At 37.9% G+C, this 19,198-nt stretch overlaps 2 protein-coding genes across 5 annotated transcripts; both read left to right on the forward strand.

Annotated features, from left to right (window-relative positions):
* The first annotated feature begins 1,305 nt into the window (after window positions 1-1,305).
* LOC100534937 (insulin) lies at window positions 1,306-3,920 on the forward strand. Its single transcript, XM_009299616.4, is given in 3 exon segments — window positions 1,306-1,588; window positions 3,662-3,725; window positions 3,728-3,920. Coding segments are annotated over 3 exon segments (339 nt in total). The 5' UTR covers window positions 1,306-1,393; the 3' UTR covers window positions 3,808-3,920.
* A 733-nt stretch (window positions 3,921-4,653) lies between these two features.
* Window positions 4,654-17,441, forward strand: scaf1 (SR-related CTD-associated factor 1). Of its 4 annotated transcripts, XM_073944590.1 has the most exons (12): window positions 4,654-4,830; window positions 5,405-5,458; window positions 6,227-6,349; window positions 6,508-6,584; window positions 7,201-7,301; window positions 8,790-9,914; window positions 10,011-11,114; window positions 11,211-12,464; window positions 12,564-12,646; window positions 12,777-13,076; window positions 16,144-16,272; window positions 16,361-17,441. In XM_073944590.1, exons 1-12 carry the CDS (start codon window positions 4,825-4,827, stop codon window positions 16,517-16,519), a joined length of 4,515 nt encoding a protein of 1,504 aa, XP_073800691.1. In that variant the 5' UTR covers window positions 4,654-4,824; the 3' UTR covers window positions 16,520-17,441. The 4 variants fall into 4 exon arrangements, with proteins under 4 accessions (XP_073800691.1, XP_005164126.2, XP_073800690.1 ...); XM_005164069.6 differs by having other exon boundaries at window positions 8,790-11,114; XM_073944589.1 differs by having other exon boundaries at window positions 10,011-12,464.
* Window positions 17,442-19,198: the final 1,757 nt, after the last annotated feature.

Here is a 19,198-nt window from a genome sequence, read left to right on the forward strand (position 1 = left end):
TAGATATTTTTCAAGACACTTTTATACAGCTTAAAGTGACATTTAAAGGCTTAACTAGGTTAATAGTGAAACTAGGCAGGTTAGAGTAATTAGGCAAGTTATTGTATAATGATGGTTTGTTCTGTAGACAGTCAAAAAAAATTAGCTTAAAGGGGCTAATAATTTTGTCCTTAAAATGGTGTTGAAAAAATATCTGCTTTTATTTTAGCTGAAATAAAACAAATAGGAGTTTCTCCAGAAGAAAAAATATTATCAGACATACTGTGACAATTTCCATGCTCTGTTAAACATTATTTGGGGAATATTTAAAAAAGAAAAAAAATCAAAGGGGGGCTAATAATTCTGACTTCAACTAATTTAATTTTTTTTTACATTTTATAATTAATTTATTATAATAAAAACAAACAATTACATTTATAACACAATGATAAATTAGAAAACATTTGATTAAAACATTTGATTCAGGCTTGTTTATTTGTAGCTCAACAATAAAACGAACAAATAAAAGATTATATATGTTAAATTAGAAATGATAATCTTTATTAAAGTCATTTCCCCAACCCTCCCCTTCATTGTTTCTGTCTCCTCAGATGGGGTGGTGGGCAAAGCCAAAGGTTTTGGGCCAGTTTTGGCCCACGGGCCCAGACATCACTAGCTCCATTGAGTGCATTGTGTCTGACATTCCATATTTAAGAGAAGCAATCTACACTCGCTTCTTAAAGACTGCATCCAGATACTATTGGTCATCTCTGTTACACGCTTAAAATTAAAAGTTCCTCATTGCCATTGATGGCTCCAAAAATGACCACCTTCCGTCCTTTTCACGCCACAAAATATTATGGCATTATTTGGTTCCTCCTGGCACCTTTAATTTTAAGAGCAGTATATATATATTTTCTTTTTGTATTAATAATGCTAAAACAATACAATTTACTGCAAGAGTTATCCTCAGAACAGGAGCGCTAATTAGCGAGAAAGCCAATAGGGCCAGACAATAGGAGTTAGGGAAAAAAAGCTGCTATGCTGGCATTCAGACAACAGTGAGAAAAAGACAGAGGGTTGGAAAGAGAGAGAGAGTAAAGGAGAGATGAAAGCAGCGCAGGTTTATATAAAGCTTAATAGGGGTAATTAAATAAAGTGGGGGTCAGAAAGAGAAAGGCTGGGGTGAGCTGATAGGGGTAATTATTTGTACTGATTGAAGGTGATTAATTGAGGCTAGTTGTTCAGCACATGATGGACCCTCATAAAAAGCAGGGTGCGTTAGGACAGAAACAGAAGGGAGAGAGAATAACTGGCTCTCGGGACACATTCACTCTTGACAGGACACAATCAAAAGAGAAAGACTTGCTGTTTTTCGCTTTATAGTCTGTGAAGTTTCCTCTTAGGGAGAATAATGCAGGGGTCGGGTCTTCTGCTGCTGTCTCTGTGCGCCGGCTCTTTGCTGACCCACAGTGGCGCGGGAGGGAAGCGGAGGCTGTGCGGGATTCAGCTCGTGGAGGCGCTGCTGATCGTCTGCGGAGAGAAGGGTCTCTTCCACCAGCCCTGGGGGAAGCGTGTTCGAGAGCACAAACTCCGTAAGTTACCATGCGCAAAGCTTTTTGCCTGATAACCTTCATTCAGTCAACTTTACAGTAGCTTACTGAGATTTTTTCACTTTTATTGTAAAGCTGACAATATGTTACCAAAAATTGAGCATTTAACAGGCTCGTAGAGAGGGGGAGTTTGGGTGTTTCGAAAGACACACGTACCCCCCTACTGACAAAGTCCAGAATTTGGCCTCTACCATTTGTACAATTTTTGACAGTATGCCATCATAAATTGTGAAAATAACGATTAGAAGAAGGCTTTAACCATATAAAGTCGAGTTTACACGAGTTTTAAAGACCTATATAATATCAACCTAATCAATGTTTTATTTTAAAACAAGTTGTGTGTGATTTGATACTTCGCCCCCCTTGTGGACTTTCATGACACTGCAGGCAGTGGAAAGGCTTTTTTTTTTTACCTTTTTAATTACTCGAATGCTTTTTGGCTGGAAACTATTTGCTAATTTCAATATATATTATTAATAATAAATTTTATATTTACTGTGTAACTAATTTTATTAAATAGAGTTTTTTTATTGAAACAAAGCACAATAATCGATTTCTTATGTTACAAATAAATTGTGTTGAAATTGCATGCATTGAATTTCATACAACGACTATAAAAGGTGCTTTATTTCCAAACAATCATGTTACATTTTTGTAATGTAATCTACTACAATGCAAACACAGTATTTGTATATGATTTAATTAGTGACCGAAATGCCATCTTAAAATACACATGGGGGTAAACTATATTGATCAATTTACGTGTATTTTTAGATGTCAAAAAGAACAGAGAAAGAAGATAGAAAATAAAGTTTTAAAGATGTCATCAATGCAAAAATGTGTGGCAATTAAAGTGCTATAGAGCAGTTAGAAAATCAGGAGGATGGACTCCTCTAGCCATTCAGGATGATGGTCATTCAGACAGCTGTAATGGGGTCAAGAAGTAGGCCTACTGCAAGTTTAGTCCAGACAAGAAGTTGAGGTCCCAACAACACACAGAATGTCAGCAAAGTGCAACGCAGTGCTTTCTGACTGTGTTTGTGCTGTTGGGACCTCAGTTTCTTGTCTGGACTACAATTTTCTCTTTAGAATCTTCCTCATCATTTTTTTTGATTCTGCTAAATAGTTTAATAAACATTTCAGTTCCAGAAAAGTAGAATTTTCTGCCTATTATTTTGATATGTCAGGTCTTACAGAAGAACAACCAATAAAATATGCATTAAAAGAAGGTTAAATGGATAAATTCAGAGTGAGAAAATGAGCTGTCTAGTTTGTTGTTCGCTGGCTAGAGTTTTAATTTAAAACAAGTTTTAACGGATTGGCAATTTTCTATTGTTATTGTTTGTTGTTTATGATGGATGATAATAAATTCATTCATTCATTCATTTTCTTGTCGGCTTAGTCCCTTTATTATTCTGCGGTCACCAGAGTGGAATAAACCGCCATGATAATAAATAAGCATTAAAAAATTTGTATTTTTTCATATTTATAAAATTCTAATCTTATTACATTATATATGAAACTAAAATAACCACAGTTTAAACAAGTTTTCAAGCATCAAAACAATAAAAGATCAATTTAAGAGATCAGATCAAATTAATTCAGATCAAATTATTAAGGATATTTAATTGATTATCTTTTCAGACTTTCTGTTCCAAATTCAACCTCAAAATATATACAACACTGATTCATTTTTGTAAACAATTAGCAATGTAATGCATCATTTTACATATCTATTATGCTGAATGATGTTGAAACATTTCACATGCATTTTGACTTTATTTAGACAAAACAATGTATTTAAATAAAGTAAACGCGTTTATTATGCATATACAGGTTTCCGACCTCTTTGATTTGATCTCCCCGAAGACCATATAAAATGTCACAATGTCTCTTGTCTCACTCGCAGAGTGTACAGCAGAGTAGTCAACATTCCTTGGAATATTAAATGTATAGCGTTATGCATGCATGGTTTACCCGTTTTGGAGCCTTTTTGGTGACAACCAGTCATTGATAACACTCTTTCCACAGGCATCATGATTAGAAACAGCGCCACCTTCCTGCAGTAGAGTGGAGAGAGAGACGCGTTTGAGAAGAGGGGCATTGTGGAGCAGTGCTGTCATTTTTCTTCTGCGATGACCTGGAGAATTACTGTAACACAAAGAAATCACCAGTGCTACTTCTGCATATACTTCACCTGAGTAATGATAACTAGAACCTATTAAGTGCCGCAGGTTTGAGCCTGTTTGGATGTGATCAGGAGTAAATGAGGGTTTATTTGAAATGTTACACAATGGATATGTTTCCAATAAAACAAATGCAAACATATATAGCTGTTTGCTTTTATTGGCACAAACAAGTCTGCCCTTATGAAGATGAACTGATTTCATTACAATACAACCATAAAACCATGGTTATTGTACATGTTAACCACAAAATCATCACAGTTTTGCTGCAGTAGCCACAGTTTAACCATATTTGTTATATAAATATGTTCATACAGATGAAAACATGGCTACTACACTTTTGCTTTAATAAATGCATGGTCAATGATTACAATAAATAAGTCAAGACTGGTCATTACTTAAATTATTATTGCATTCATGCAGCTCATGCAGTAAAAGCAACATTAAAGGGTTATCATTGGTTTGACTTTGCATGATTATGTATGGCAGCATCTTAGGCTAATTTTGATTAAACAAAAGCACTTGCCAAGTATCAAACGGAATAACTTGTGATTCTTGAAAATTATCAATAGGCTTTTAATATTTCGATGGTAAAATGATATAACAATTTAGTTTAACTAAGAATCTAAAATCTTCCAACCATTAAAGACTCATTTTAAATTAGGAGAATTGTGCTGCTTTGTAAACATCAGATTTAAACAATCACAATTTCAGTCCAGCAAGACTGTTCTCGGTTATTGTCGAGATTTTCTATTTACTACAGTTTTTCTCATACATCACACACACGCAGACATTTTTTTTTATTTCCGATTTACGTCGTCGCCAAAGAAGACGTCTTTGATGAAAAACTACATTTCCCATAAGCCCGTGCCGGCAGTTTCGGTAGGGAAAGCAAAATGGCGGAATCGGATGGGATGGGCCTCTTATTGTGTTCCTAAAAAAATGTTTCGTGCCTCTGAATTCTGTTTTAAAGTTATCAAAAACACCGCTGAGGGATTTAGCAGGTTCTCAGCTTTGGAATTCACTAGCCGATTCACCTCTGCGCCATGAAGGTAAGTGGCTCTTGTAGCTTGTCTAACTTAGCTAGCAAGCTAACCTCTGTGGTCGACACATTTTTAGCCAGTCAATTATTTCAGCGAGTGCGCGGTGTTTTCCTAAAATTCAACACTGAGATGAAAATGAGTTTGCAATGCTAATTTTATTCAGAGTTAGCTGTATGGCACTGGCGCTTAATCTTAATTAAAGATATATACGCATAGGCAAAATGCTTCAGTAACGTTACAACGTTAGATAACGTTAGCTAGATAGATCTACAGATATATAGACAGATAACAAGCATCGTCTTGTAGCATCACCTTAAATCAATTTCATCCAGTGATCGCGATCAATGATGTCAGAGGGTCGAGATCCAAAGGCATTGAGTTGAATGTCAACACAAGCTTTCTGTTAAGTTACCCGAGTGATCAAGCTTCCCCGAGAGGTCTTCAAGTTAAAGACCGAGATTTAATGCCTAAGTAGGTTAATATATTCCCCGGGTTTTAGTTTATTGGCATGTGCAAGCGCAGCTTTATGGTATCTCGAGCGAATGTTTCAGATCTTTGTTATGGTGTTGTCTGCTGTGTGTAGATGGGAACAGATGGACAGGCTGAAAAGGATGAAGCAGATGTTGTGCCAGGAGAGGTGAGTGTCTTATGAAGCGAGATAAAGCTACTTGTTTGTGCAGGAGCAAGTTGGATGCTTACTGTAAATAAATAATTAGAGTGTGCGTTTAAGTTTTATTGGAGTGAATGTTCAGGTCATATTTTTTTTCCATGTACAAATGACCAATTCCAAACCACATTGGTCTTAACGACAATTAATTTTCTATGTCAATGATGTTTAAATTTTTCGATCAGGATTGGAAGTGTGAAACATCTTATTTTCATGTGCAAATAATTGTGAGGGAGCTTTTCTTGTGCAGCACAAATAGTTAAAAGTTTGATTTGTTTCACTTTGAAAAGTCAGTAATGTACATGAGAAGGATTCTGTTCTATAGAAACTGTCGAATTATGAACTGTTGAACCAAGAATTATACAGGACATGGGCTATCTCTGCTACCGGTTTTCCCCATTTGTCTTTAAAAGTAACGTTTCACACAGACATGATGTTCCCCAAAAAATGACCCACACCGAAGAAGAATCACAAGATTATTTGCTATATATGTAATGATAAAGAGTTGAACTCTCACAACTTATTGCCTGATTTAGAAATCAAATCTTCAAATAATGATACAAAAGAAATGAGAAACGAAAGAGTAATTTGTTTGGTGTAATTCTAATTTATACTTATTATCTTGTGTGTTGTGTTGTGTTTAAGGATTCTTTAATCTATTCATTTATTTGGTTATTGTCATGTTTAAGTATTATTTACCATTACACTCATTCTTGAATGTGCTTTTCTGTCTTGTAGTCACAGACTGAACAATCTCCTAATGAAGAGGAGGAAGTGGAGTCTAAAACAGACAGAAGGACACTTGGCTTAAGATGTTTCCAAGGAAACAGAGAGACCTCAGAGGATGAGCCTAGTGAACTGGTAAAGTAAAATCATTTTGACCATTTGCATAACCATAAGTTGCTGCGTTAAGCTTAACTACTTGTAGATGTTGTATGCATTGTCTGTCTGAAATTTACCCAGTGTGGATTAAGTCATATTAGGTAATTGAAATGTTTTTTTGTTTTACACTTTTGTAGGGTGCTGCAGCTGTTGCTTCTTCTGAGCCTGTGTTTCTTGTGCCTCAGCTAAGCTCACATCCTCAGTTTCTGGGCTGGTAAGAATTATTATATTATAATTGAGGCCATAAAGTAAAAAAAATAGCTTGATAATAGCTGCGGATGTCCTATCCATACTGGACTTAATTAGCTATTTAAGTGGTCGTATTTTAAATGCAGATACATGAGGGATGTGCTTTTACATTGCTATAAATTGTGCTTCATTATATTAGATCACACAGTAATATCTGTAAATTACTAGAACATATTTACCAGTAAATATAAAATGTGCTGTTCGCACAACTGAATTCTGGAAATTTATTGGTAATGTTACCAGCTTTCATAATAATTTATCTAGCATTTTTAAAAATAATATACTTCTTGTCAGTTGATAGACTTCCACTAGTTCTGTTAGGTCAGTGCAATTTTGTCATTTTAGTCTGTTTAAACAAAGACTTTGACAAATAATATTTGCTCTAAATTTGTTTAACTTGAATTGTTCATTTTCAATTTTGTTGTTGCAATAGTGAAAATTACTTGCAGTGCAAGTTAAATTCAGAACTACTAACCTAACCATTTTATTGCATGTTTTGTATTATATTATGTAATTTTAAAAAATTAAGATAATGTATGTATGTGTATATATATAATTATTATCATTTTTATCACCTTCAGCGATTTTGATGTGGAGTTAACCGCAGAAGTGAAAGTAGATGATGGTGCATCTCTTGCTTTGTTGACATCTGTTACCCCAAACCTTCGTTACCAGAAGCCAGGTTGGTGCAAGTCTGCTAATGACCTTGTAATGCCTTGTTCACACTAAAGGACTTTAAGCCTGTTTTGAGCCCGATTTGGAAGTTAACGAGCTCGCCGACAGATCGGGCTGTGATCGGGAAGAAATCTGCGGGTGCACGGCGCTCGCCGCTCTTTATGTGTGAACTACTGAACAACGCATCAGCGAGGCTCGCTGACGCGTCGCCGACACCTCGCAGACGGAAATCCAACATTCAGCATGCTAAATATTCCTGAGCAGTCGGCCGACTCAACCCCACGTGTGGTCAGATGTAGTGACCAGCTGCAGCCAATGAGAGAGCATATCAGCATGAGCCGCGTGCCAGTGTGTTCAGGAGCTCAGCAGAAACATCTGTGATTGGTCAGAATAGGCATCGGTGCACTGGCTTCATTCTGCGTTAGCACAGACATGAGAGGAGGATACATTAACAGTGGAACTAGAATTCTGTAACTATTAGAATTACCATTCTGCTCATTCTGACGGTTCTTATATAAAACGCCATATTGTCACAACATCTTTACATTCAGCTATTATTGAGATATTAAAATTAAGCTTTGAATGTCTGGCATCATATTTATTGACACCATTACCCTAAAAATATAATCTTTTTTTTGTAATACAGCCTATAAATATGTAGTTAAGATACTAGAACACTTAAAGGTCTTGGCTTTCATTTTCACTTTCAAACAGGAGCTATTTCACAGCACATAATATGCTGTTTTTAAAGATTTCTAAAGTAAATTGATGTTTTTGCCATCAGAAAGTTTTGTTTATGTTAGCAGGAAGTTGCTAGGCAAGAAAATGCACACATATTTAAAGTCACAGTGAAAAGTATTAGACATGCGTGCAGTCATTTTAACCAATATGGTAATTTAAGGCAGAAATGCTCAGTTCTTTACTGTTTTGTAATAAAAAAAAAAAATAACAATGTCAGAAAGAAATACACTGATAGTTAGAAAACGGCAGGGTGTTATAAATATGTTAGTTTTATTTCAAAGAGTTATAAAATTACAAAAATTAAAAACTCTCTGTGTATCTATCCACTGGAACCTGCAGATGAGTGATTAATCCGCTGATAAATCAACTGATTTGACGATGTTTTTAAATGCTTTCTCCAAAGCTTGAAACGCTGTCAGTGATGTAATCTGCACACAAGCAGCCAATAGTGTTCAGCTTTTTCTGACGACTCCTCCCTCAAAATTTCATTGGCTGTGGTTTGGTAGCTTGAATGAACTGATGGGGAATGAGTTGTTGTCAGATCATGTAGTGTGTGACCCCCCTCTTGTGGATCGTTCACGGAGTGTTGCGTAGTGTGAACACCACAGAGATTAAAAGACACAAAGTCAGGTCATGTAGTGTGAACGGCACAGCGATCTGCTGATGTTTAAAATCCTGTAGTGTGAACTAGGCTTAAGTAGTACCATATGAACAAACCATTTTCTTAATGTATTTTTCTCTTTTGTTTCTTTAGGTTCTTTTTTGAAAGAACATCATCTCTTCCCACCATCTTTAAGGAAAAAGAGAGTATCTACAGACCATTTTTTTACTTCAGACTCTTTTCCTGGATTATGCACTAGTGTATTTGAAACCCCGGAACAGACGCACCTGCCTTGTTCTTTTAAAAACTCTGAGAGGATTATAGAAATGGCCAAAAGCCCTCTTCCCTCATCACCATCCAACTCACCATCATCTCCTTCATCTGCTCCTTCTTCACCCTCATCGTCCCCCTCATCATCATCTCCTGGTGGAATGGGTACAAACTACCAAGAGAATGAAGACCGTGGCCATGCGGGTGATAACAATGTCAGCAAAGGAAATGGAGACTTTGTGTCATCCACTTCATCTTCTCTGGTGCCATCATCAGTGCCTGTGCCGCCACCTTCTTCTGATCCTTCACTTCATGCATCATCATCATTTACACATCCATGCAATGATGGACAGAGCGAGAGTTTAGAAAATGATATATACGACCCCTTTCACCCAACTGAGGGTGAGGGGGAGAGAGACCGGCCATCCACTGAAGACGAGGATGAAGAGGTTGACAAGTATGATCCTTTTGAACCAACAGGTTCTCCTGTATCTGAAACAGAAGAAGAGAAAAGATGTTTCGATGAGGAGAATGAAGGAGGAAGCAGCATTATTAGTGAAGGGAATGTTAAAGCTGAAAAAGAAATGGAAATCATGGAGCCTGCTGGCACAGAGGCAGGCCCTCCAGATTCAACAGAAACTGATGCTCCATCTTCAGTCTTCAATAATGTACCTTTAGAACTCAGCACCAAGTGCTCCTTTAAAGACAGAATGAGGGAACAGGGGAAAATTAAAATACAAGGAACAGACTCTGAGCACTCTGAAATAGAAGAAGGAGAGATAGTGGGGGCCAGTGAAAGAGTACGGGAACGAGTGATTGAAAGAAGGAGAGAGGTGTTGCTTCCATCCTCAAGTAGTCCTTCTTACCTCCAAGGTGGTGTCCCTAAGCCAGAGAGGATTTTGCGAGTCTTGGAGGGTGATGGGTTTGTGTCTGTCCGTGCTGATGAAGAATGGGAGAGGGAACCAGTGGCTTCTGTGGGTGTTGGAGACCTGAGGAGAAAACTGACGAGTAGGCGGAAAGAGAAATTTAGATCATGCCCTTCTTCTGCATCTATTTCACCTCCACCGACATCTGTTTTGCCTTTACCTTCTTCATCTTTCCCAGGTTCACCACCTCTATCCACGGATAAAGGAAGAAGTCGCAAATCATCCAAAAGTTCAAAGGACAGGGATAGACGTAAGCGGAAGGAGGGAAGAGGAGACAAGGAAAAGAGAAAAAAGAGGAAAGAGGAGAAGGAATCAGGTGAAGGTAAAAGGGAAAGTAAAGCGGGTGACCATGAAAATAGGAGTGAAAAAGAGATCAAAGACAAGGATAGGGAACAAAGAAGTAGTCGAAGTGATAGTCGCAGGAGGAAAAAGAGACGCAGGAGCACTCCAGAACATTCCTCCCGCTCCCACTCACAGAATGCCTCCCGACACAACACGCATAGCCGCAGATCTTGGTCCAGCCACTCAGAAGACAGGCACAAAGATAAAGAGAGGGAGAGAGAGCGAGAAAGGAACCATGCAAGAGACAGGGATAGGGACCGGTGGCGAGATGACAGGGATAGAGAGAGAGACAGAGAATCCAGAAGAAGAGATGAAAGAAGGAGAGATAGAGAGGAAGATACTAGGAGGTCCAATAGCAGAGAGAGAGTCAATACAAGAAGAAGCAGAGACAGGAGAGACAGAGAGAAAGAAATGGTAAGAGACAGAGATCGAGACAGGGACAGGAGAAGAGACAGCAGACCTGTTGTACCCCCGTCAATTCAGGATCTCAATGGCTCTGATCTTTTCGCAATTAAACGTACAATTACTGTTACTACCACTACTACCACCACCACAGTCCCAAATTCACCACCACGTAGCCAACGGCGCTCCCATAGCCGATCTCAGAGTTCAGACAAACATCGTAAGAGGAAGAAGAAACGCAGGAGACGATCAGAGGACGAAGAAAGGAAGGATGAGGGAAGCAGGAGCAGGTCCCGACCCACCTCCCTCTCACCTCCTCGTTTTGGGTATGAATCAGATCATCTTTCAGACCGTCCTGAGGTAGACATGCTCTCTTTGGATGGGGAAGCACTAGATTCAGATTACCCTTCTCTAGAGGACTCACCACTACTTTCCCCTCCTCCTGAGCCCCCTATACCCAGTCCCAAAATTCAATCCGGAGCACCTAAAACCAGCCGTCATCATCCGAAGAAGAAATCCAGATCTGGCAAGACAGTTGGTCAGTCTGAATCCACCTCATCCTCTTCTTCTCATAGACCAAAACCCAAAATTAAAAACCTTTCATCTGTCTCACCACCTCTTTCTGCATCCTCAGGCAACACCAATTCCCTTCAGCCCACAGCTTCCTCATCTACTACCAAGCGGGAAAGGAAAACTGGTAAGGAAAAAGTTGGAAAGAAGGATGCCGGGCGTTCTGGGAGGTCCAAGAAGCTCAGTGGGGGCAGCAGAAAGGGCAAGCTCCAGTCTAAAGTGTCTGTCCTAGTACGTGAGGGTGTTAGCAGCACCACTGGAAACTCTGGGAAATTGGGCCTTGATCTTCTTGGACCTGGTGGTGTTGTAAGTGGAGCTTCGGGGCCCTCAGTCGTTGGTGGGTCTATTGCCGTGGTGTTCCGCCGAGACAATGAGAGCCGGTCACCTTTTCTTAAGCCCTGCTCAGAGACATTGGCTCTTCCCGGAAGAGGCAAAGACCCAAGCAAAACTGGGAAGCAACGCAACATCCTCGGGCCTCCGTCATCAACAAACCAGAGTGGACTGAAGCCTAAGAAAGCCAAGCCAAGCTCTGCTACATCCACATCCTCATCTGCCTCTTCCCCTACTTCCTCACTGGCAGCAAAACGTAGAAGGAGGCCTGGAAAGAAGCCTAGAGAAAAAGGGCTGACTGTGGATGGAAGTGATTCTAAAGGTGCTAATAGTAGTTGTAGCACAGTTGGTGGTGGTTGGGGCGGAGTATCAACAGAAATGCAGCCGTTGATTGGGGTTGGATCCAAGCCATCCAGTCCTCCTTCAGCTCCTCCTGGACCCACTCCCTCATCCTCTTCATCGTCCTCCACTTCTTCATCAGCTAGTATCCTTCCTCCATCCTCCTCACCACCACACACATCCCCACTGTCTTTGCCTCCATCTCGAGATACAAGAGAGTCGTCCCCAGACTCTCAAACTGTTGATAGTAGCTGCAAGACGCCAGAGCCTTCATTTCTCTTAGAGGATGGCCCTGTTCAGTCCAAAGCCTCATCTCTTACACCATCAAAGTCCCCTGCCAGCCCTCCTGGTCTGCTGACATCACAGATGAGGGGTGATACAATATCTCAGTCCACTACCATTTCTAAGCCTCCCCCACCAGATGATCAGAAAGCATCGCCACCATGCTCTACTTCAGCTGCTTCATTGTCAGTTATCTCCCATTCCAGTGCTACGCTAGCAAATGATCCTTCTTCCTCCTCCTCCTCTTCAGTATCTTCATCTTCAGTAAACAAGCCACCACCACCTCCGCCTCCACCCCCCTCAGCTCCACCATTACCCTGGAGTCTACAAACCGGAGTGGACTGCACTGCTGGAGGTGTTTTGGCATGTAAGTGTTTAATGTGGGATTAAGTAGTTCGCTACTTAAATGCATTTTTAATTTTTGGTGCAATTAGAAATCTTAATGTGCTGTTAATCCCCTTTTCAGTGACTGCTCTCCTTTTCAAAATGGAGGAGGCCAATATAGCCAGTAGAGCCAAAGCACAGGAGTTTATACAGGCTACAAGTCAGGTAAAATCTGCAATATTTGAACAATATGCATGTTTATTGATATATATTTCTTAACTGCACAAAATAACTTAATTCTAGTTTCAGTTACAATTGACTGTGAAGTAAGATTTACTTCTTTCATTTTACACAGATTCTCTCTCAGGCCAATCAGAACCAGTCACAGCCTCACCCTTCTTCATCATCTTCATCTGTTTCATCACAAGTTCCTCCACCTCCATCACATGCTCCACCCCCAGGCCCCACTCCTGCGCAGTTTATTCTTCACAGCTCTGTTCCTTTGGTTGGCTGCACCAAAACGCCTCCCTCACACTTGCATTCTGGACTCTCCATGGGTGGAGGCTGTGCTCAAACTCCTCCACCTCCAGGATTAACTGGGCCAACAGGAGGCAGTGAAACAGGCTGGGACAGTGAAAGCAAAGACCCAGATAAGGTATCATCACTACTTCTGTTCTTTATGTTTAGACAAATAGGCCTAAATCTGCCTTTCCACTGCACACTTACAAGCGACAAACCGGACGTCATTAGCCGCTTTTTCACTATCGTGCTGAATCGTTCTTTAAGCAGAATCGTTCCATTCCGTGCTAAACTGTTCAGGACAGCACGGATGTGGTTTTGTTTTCCACTGTCGTGCTGCAACAAAGCTCTTTGGAACATTACACAAAACGCATCAGTAGTTGCCTTGGTAACGCAATGTAAACGGCTTATTTGTTCAATTAAATTTAAATAAAAGTCGAAACTAGTTACTTTATGTTCATAAAAGCGAAAGCAACCATGTGACTGAGCACTGTTTTGCCGCTCTATCAAATAAGGGTGCTAAATATAGGTACATGTCACAGCACTTTATTTAAAGGTCAAATGTTGTGCGGCTCTGGCTAAATTTTATTTGGAGGGAAAATGACTAAAATGTAACGCACTGTTTGAAAATAATTGGAGGGGAATAAATAATATATTTAAAATCTCTGAACATAACAAAAAATAAACAATGATAAGTTAACAATAATAGTGCATTTGTATTATGGTGGCAGAAATATATTTTTGGACAGGCCTTGTCAATAGTGAGCGGGCACTTTCACTAATAAAAAATAGAGCGCTCAAATTATTTTATTATTAACAATCAATTAAATTACACAGTGGTTTTACATCAAAAGTTTATAATGATATAAAATATACTAGCCTACATTTTGATCGTAAAATATAACCAGTATTCAAACATTAAATAACGAATACAGCAAGTGAAATAATAAAGGAATATGAAACGACACATATGTAACAGGATATAAAGCATATAAAGGACTATTATGTTTAGCAAAATGCTGCTCTTTTATCTTTTTATTATTTTTGTGTTCATAATCAACTAACAAGCTGAAGGCAAATTATTACTTGACGTTTTGGAAAATATTTGTGTAGCTATATTAAAGATCACCGAGAACAAAAAAAAAAACAAAAACACAGAAACATGTTACACGCCCCTATAAATGTCAAACTTATGTATAACTGAATCAAATAGCTGTAGCTGAAATTATTAAAATTGCTCATTTTGTTTTTATAAAACATTTGTCAAAACGTATTGATATTTTTTGAGTAAAAGCAATACAGACATTTAAGAATCCATATTTATTTAATTTATTCAATCATTAGACTTGTTTATTAGTGCATATATAGGCTATAATATAAATCATACAACAGTACCTTGGACAGTTAAAGTGCCCCTCCTTAAAGTTTTTAAGCAAAGTCTTTTGGACGGCTGACATTACAACATGCCATAACCGTCCTTCAGGTGGTCTCGCTGGTATTTAATTAACAAGCTGTCTTGGCCTTGAATTAAAAAGTGCAATTATTTCCTCGTTGTTAAAAGAGTCTGCAAGTTCGTGTTCTATGGATATAGTGATGTTGTGGAATTTGGACATCGATGATGTTAAGCGTGTCTTTATTCGCTTTATTCGATGCGCAGCAGGAAAAAAAGTCTTTCAGCAGTGTATGTAGTGGTTGATAAAGTTCTCTCCTGGATCAGAGCGAGTTTTGTGCTGTGAAATACAGTGCTGTGTGCAGTGAACTAACATTCAGTCAGGCGAAGTAAAGGTCTTAGGCTACTGCCTAGGATATCAATCGAATTAATCAAGCTCTAGCCACGAATAAAACAATAAGTTATTTTATTATTTGTAAGATTTTAGATGACGAGTAATATTATACATGGTTAATTGTATTCAAGTCAATGAAATTATAATTTTAATGAATAAAATATCCTCGTAAGAATGTGATGAGTTATTCACTTCTCTGCCAGAGACTGCTCTATGGTTTTAAAACCCTTTCCAAACTATATCGTTTAGACCTGGATAATTTTTTTATATTAAATGTAGTGTAGTTTATTAAGGATGTCAGAGCCGCAATGTCGATAAGAAATACAAGTTTTAATTGTTATTTTTTGAATCAGAAAAAGTCTACATTAAAAAAAACATTTTTTTTTCATAAATGAGTAATAAAAAATATTATTTTTTTATATTGTCTCCACATTGCCTTCAAAATTTTAAGCTGTGTGAGTTTCTAGTATTCATTCATTCAGTCAAAACAGCAACCACACACCTCTCCATTTTCAAAAGTCTTCGTTGTTGTCTTGACAACACAAACACTGCAGGCACCTCAACAGAAACCCGCCTCTGCTTTTATTTGATTGGAGAATGAAAAAGATGCGACTGACATAATGCGATTTTTGTCTCAGAGTTTACTTTTTCAACTGGGAGCACATGGTGCGCAAGGCCAAAAGTTACTATTAAGAACTACTATTAAACTATTAAGAACCCGCTCTGTGGCACAACAGAAATATGATCCGTGTCCTGAGTCATAGCTGGGTGTTACGGACAGCGGCCGACTTGCACCGCCAGTGTGTGTACCCTGATAGAAATGTTTAGATTTATAAAAATGCATGGTGCGGTGCATATGTGTACGACCCCTTTTGAAATATAGTTTATATATGCATTAAGAAGACAAATATGCAAGACCCTTAAATCATATTTCCAAGACCAATAAATTGAAAGTAATTAATAAATTAAAATACCACAGGAATTCAGTGCTAGTTTGTGTGTCTTTGTCGTCTTTGAAAATGCTGGGGAACTGACTATGATCGTTAAATTAGATTTAATTATAAATTTGAATATATTGATTAAACAACAATCTCTATTATGTTCAGATGAAATGGTAGCACACTAAGGACACCTGCTGGTTATAAGGAATCATACAGAATTAAAAGCATTATCTAAAAATTAACATTATGGTTTGTCTGTGTCGACACAAACATATTTATCGCTATCATGCCTGGTGTGACCAAGCCCATAAACTCTGGTAAAGCTGCAAAAGTTTCTGTTTCTTGCACCTGAATGCTTTAAACTGTGCTTTCTCTCTATTATGTTTACACTGAGCCATTAATCCAAAAATCTCAATGTTTCCAAACTGGTGTTTGGTCAACAATAGCCCCAATTTCATTCAAGGTTTCTTTTTCATAGTATCTGAAAAAGCTGCACACCCAGGAGAGGGCAGTAGAGGAAGTCAAATTGGCAATCAAGCCATATTACCAGCGCAAGGACATCAACAAAGATGACTACAAGGATATTTTAAGGAAAGCTGTGCACAAGGTAAATGTCATTTCAAGACAGCCCTGTTTTCCACTGTTCAACATAACATGCAGAAAGTGTATAGCAGAGTCTGTTTTTTTCCGCACAGATTTGTCACAGCCGAACAGGCGAAATCAATCCAGTGAAAGTGAGTAACCTGGTCAAGCTTTACGTCCAGAGGTACAAATATTTCAGAAAGCACGGCCGCAAGATGGACGACGAAGAGAGAGAAGACAGAGAGTCTGCTTCCATGCATTCCTCATCATGATTGGACAAGAACTGGTTATATTGTTCCATCTGGTCGAACAAGTTTGCTAAATCTCCTCCCCTGCACGTGTTTGGGCCCACCGTGGCTATTGAGTGACCGTCGTTTGTTATATTGCTCTGTTCCCCCTATGTGTTGACATCATGTAAACTTGAGTACTCCACCCTCCTTCCCGTCTCTCTTTCTTGTCTTGCTATAAATAACTATGAGTATAGAATTGTGGTATGGCTTTAAAGTGTACTGAAAATGGTCAAAATAGGGAGAGATCAAGATAACACGTTATTTCTTATGATATTCAATCTGTACATACTTTAAGTACACTACATGGGTGTTCATTCTTCGTCTCTCCCTTTCTGAGATTGGTGCACATTTTAAGTAGACAACTAGGTTACTCAGTTATTACTATTGGGGTTTCGAGTATGAAAAAGTGAATGAAAGAATTGAAAACTGAATGTTAACGTTACCCTTTATTTTGTATTATTGGCCTGATATTCTCACTGTCTCAGAGCATTTGTTTGTAAAGGTGTGCTGCTTAGACACGTGACACCCTTTCAAGTTTAGCGATAGCTCTGGAATGGAAGTTATCTACCAATGGTTCCATCTCAAGACAGTTAATCTGTATGTAAAGGGAACTGATTGATGTTTGACGACGCTGGATCTATTCTATTTTTTTGATTTTTGGTTAATTATATTGAAATTTAAAATTAATCTGACAAAAATCTATCATTTAGTTACAGAACTTGTTTTCTCCAAAAAGAGTTTCGTATAATATAATTGAGTTGGCCGAAGACAGTCGTTGGAAGAGGTACTACAGTGTGTATATGAATGGTTGATAAATGCATGTGTTTTTGATTTTATTTGTACTGAAGAAAACTGTAGTGATTTTAAAGGTTATGAGAGATAAATTTGTGCCCTAACTTCCAAATGAAGACGTCTGGTTGTTTTCTTCACAAAACCGACAATTTTAAAACTCTCCAAGCAGAACTTTGATAATGAGTGGAGCTTGTTCATTTCCAGCCATTTTAGTTAAACAAACGTGTTGTTCAAGTGCGATCAGAGAGCTTGCCCTATTTATTGATCTGAGACATTTCCCTAGATATAATACATATCTAAAGTTTAATTCCTTCTAGTTTAGTCTGACAATGACAGTCAGTTGTTTGTAATTTGTGAAACTTGAGGGTAAAAGCTTTTGATATTTGCTGGAGGTCAAAACAAAAAAGAAAAGCACAGAAATGATTTACCACAATTGTCAATGTTCACTTAACCCTAATGAAGATTTTCTCTATTGATCCCCCTGCTTTAGGTGGACTGTAGGTAATGCTTTACTTTCTGTACCTTTTTGTAGCGCCCTTTTTCACAGGACAACATGTGTAATATTTTCAACATTAAGTATATTTTTAACTGCATAAAAATATTGAAGTTGGTTTAAGCGAAATTCAAGCACATGTTAAATCAGTCTTTTACAATGATCTGTTCTATAGTGTGCACTATTTATTTAAACATTTAATCTTGCAATATATATAAGAATATACACTCTCAGAAATAAAGAAATGCGATTTGTCACTGGGATGGTACATTTTCAAAAGGTACAATTGTGTACCTAAAAGGTCAATATTAATACCTTCAGGGTACATATTGGTACCTAAAAACTACAAAAGTGTTTGTCTATTTTTTAGAAACTAATATATACGTTTGAGGTACAAATTTGAACCCTTTAGGCACAAATGTCTACCTTTTAAAAGGTACCGCCCCAGTGACAGCTTGCACACCCTTATTTCTGAGAGTGAATGATAAACAAACAATTCTTTATAGTTTCATTCCTCTATATTTTGATCAATAACTCTTTTACCATAGCAAAAATAGATATCTATAGTATTATTAGTTTTATTACATTGTCAAGTATTAAAATAGCCATTCTCTTGTGCAAATCAACTAATTCATACTTTTTTGATGGTTTGCCTAAACAGTGAAAAGAATGTGGACCTAAAATTTCATCATTTCAAGATGACCTGACCTGGAGCCAGTTTTACGCAGACTTGTACAGCAGGTACTACACACATTTTTGAGCTTGTCAGCTAAATAGTCTGAGACCTGGAACAGTGACCTCATCAGTTCAATTGTAATGAAGCAGGTCCTGCATCAGAATTTTACAAGCTCTACCTTGATTCGTTTGATACGACCTGAATATAATTAAATGGACTGATGTGAGAGCAACAATTTAAGCTTCTTGTAAAAAGAAAACATTAATATTAGTGTTGTATTTGAGTATTTAAAATTGATCATGTGTACCACTGATTGTACGACTGTTTTAAAACTAAATTTTAGCTTTAATCTTGAAAAAGTTTCTATCTTGTATATTTGTTGTATAAAAACAAACTTTAAAGATTTCAATTTTCATCCAGTCCTTTGTAATTTTTCCTAGAATTATTAAGAAGAAAACAATAATGCGTATTTGTCAAGTGAACTATCCGATTATGACTTCCTGATGCTGAAATTGTCAAAGCAGGCGTCTTTTTGAAGTGATGCAGTTATGCTGGAGGTACATGAAATATTAAGAGTTTTGTTTCAGATCCAGTAATATCTCTATATATATTTAACGAAATAATAGTGTATTAAGCAGAATATGTGATCATAAATTGATCACAAGTAGCCGTTTATCTGTCAGTCATTTACCGCAATCGA

The sequence above is a fragment of the Danio rerio genome, chromosome 3 (assembly GCF_049306965.1).
Source record: "Danio rerio strain Tuebingen ecotype United States chromosome 3, GRCz12tu, whole genome shotgun sequence".
Taxonomy (NCBI): Eukaryota; Metazoa; Chordata; class Actinopteri; order Cypriniformes; family Danionidae; genus Danio; species Danio rerio.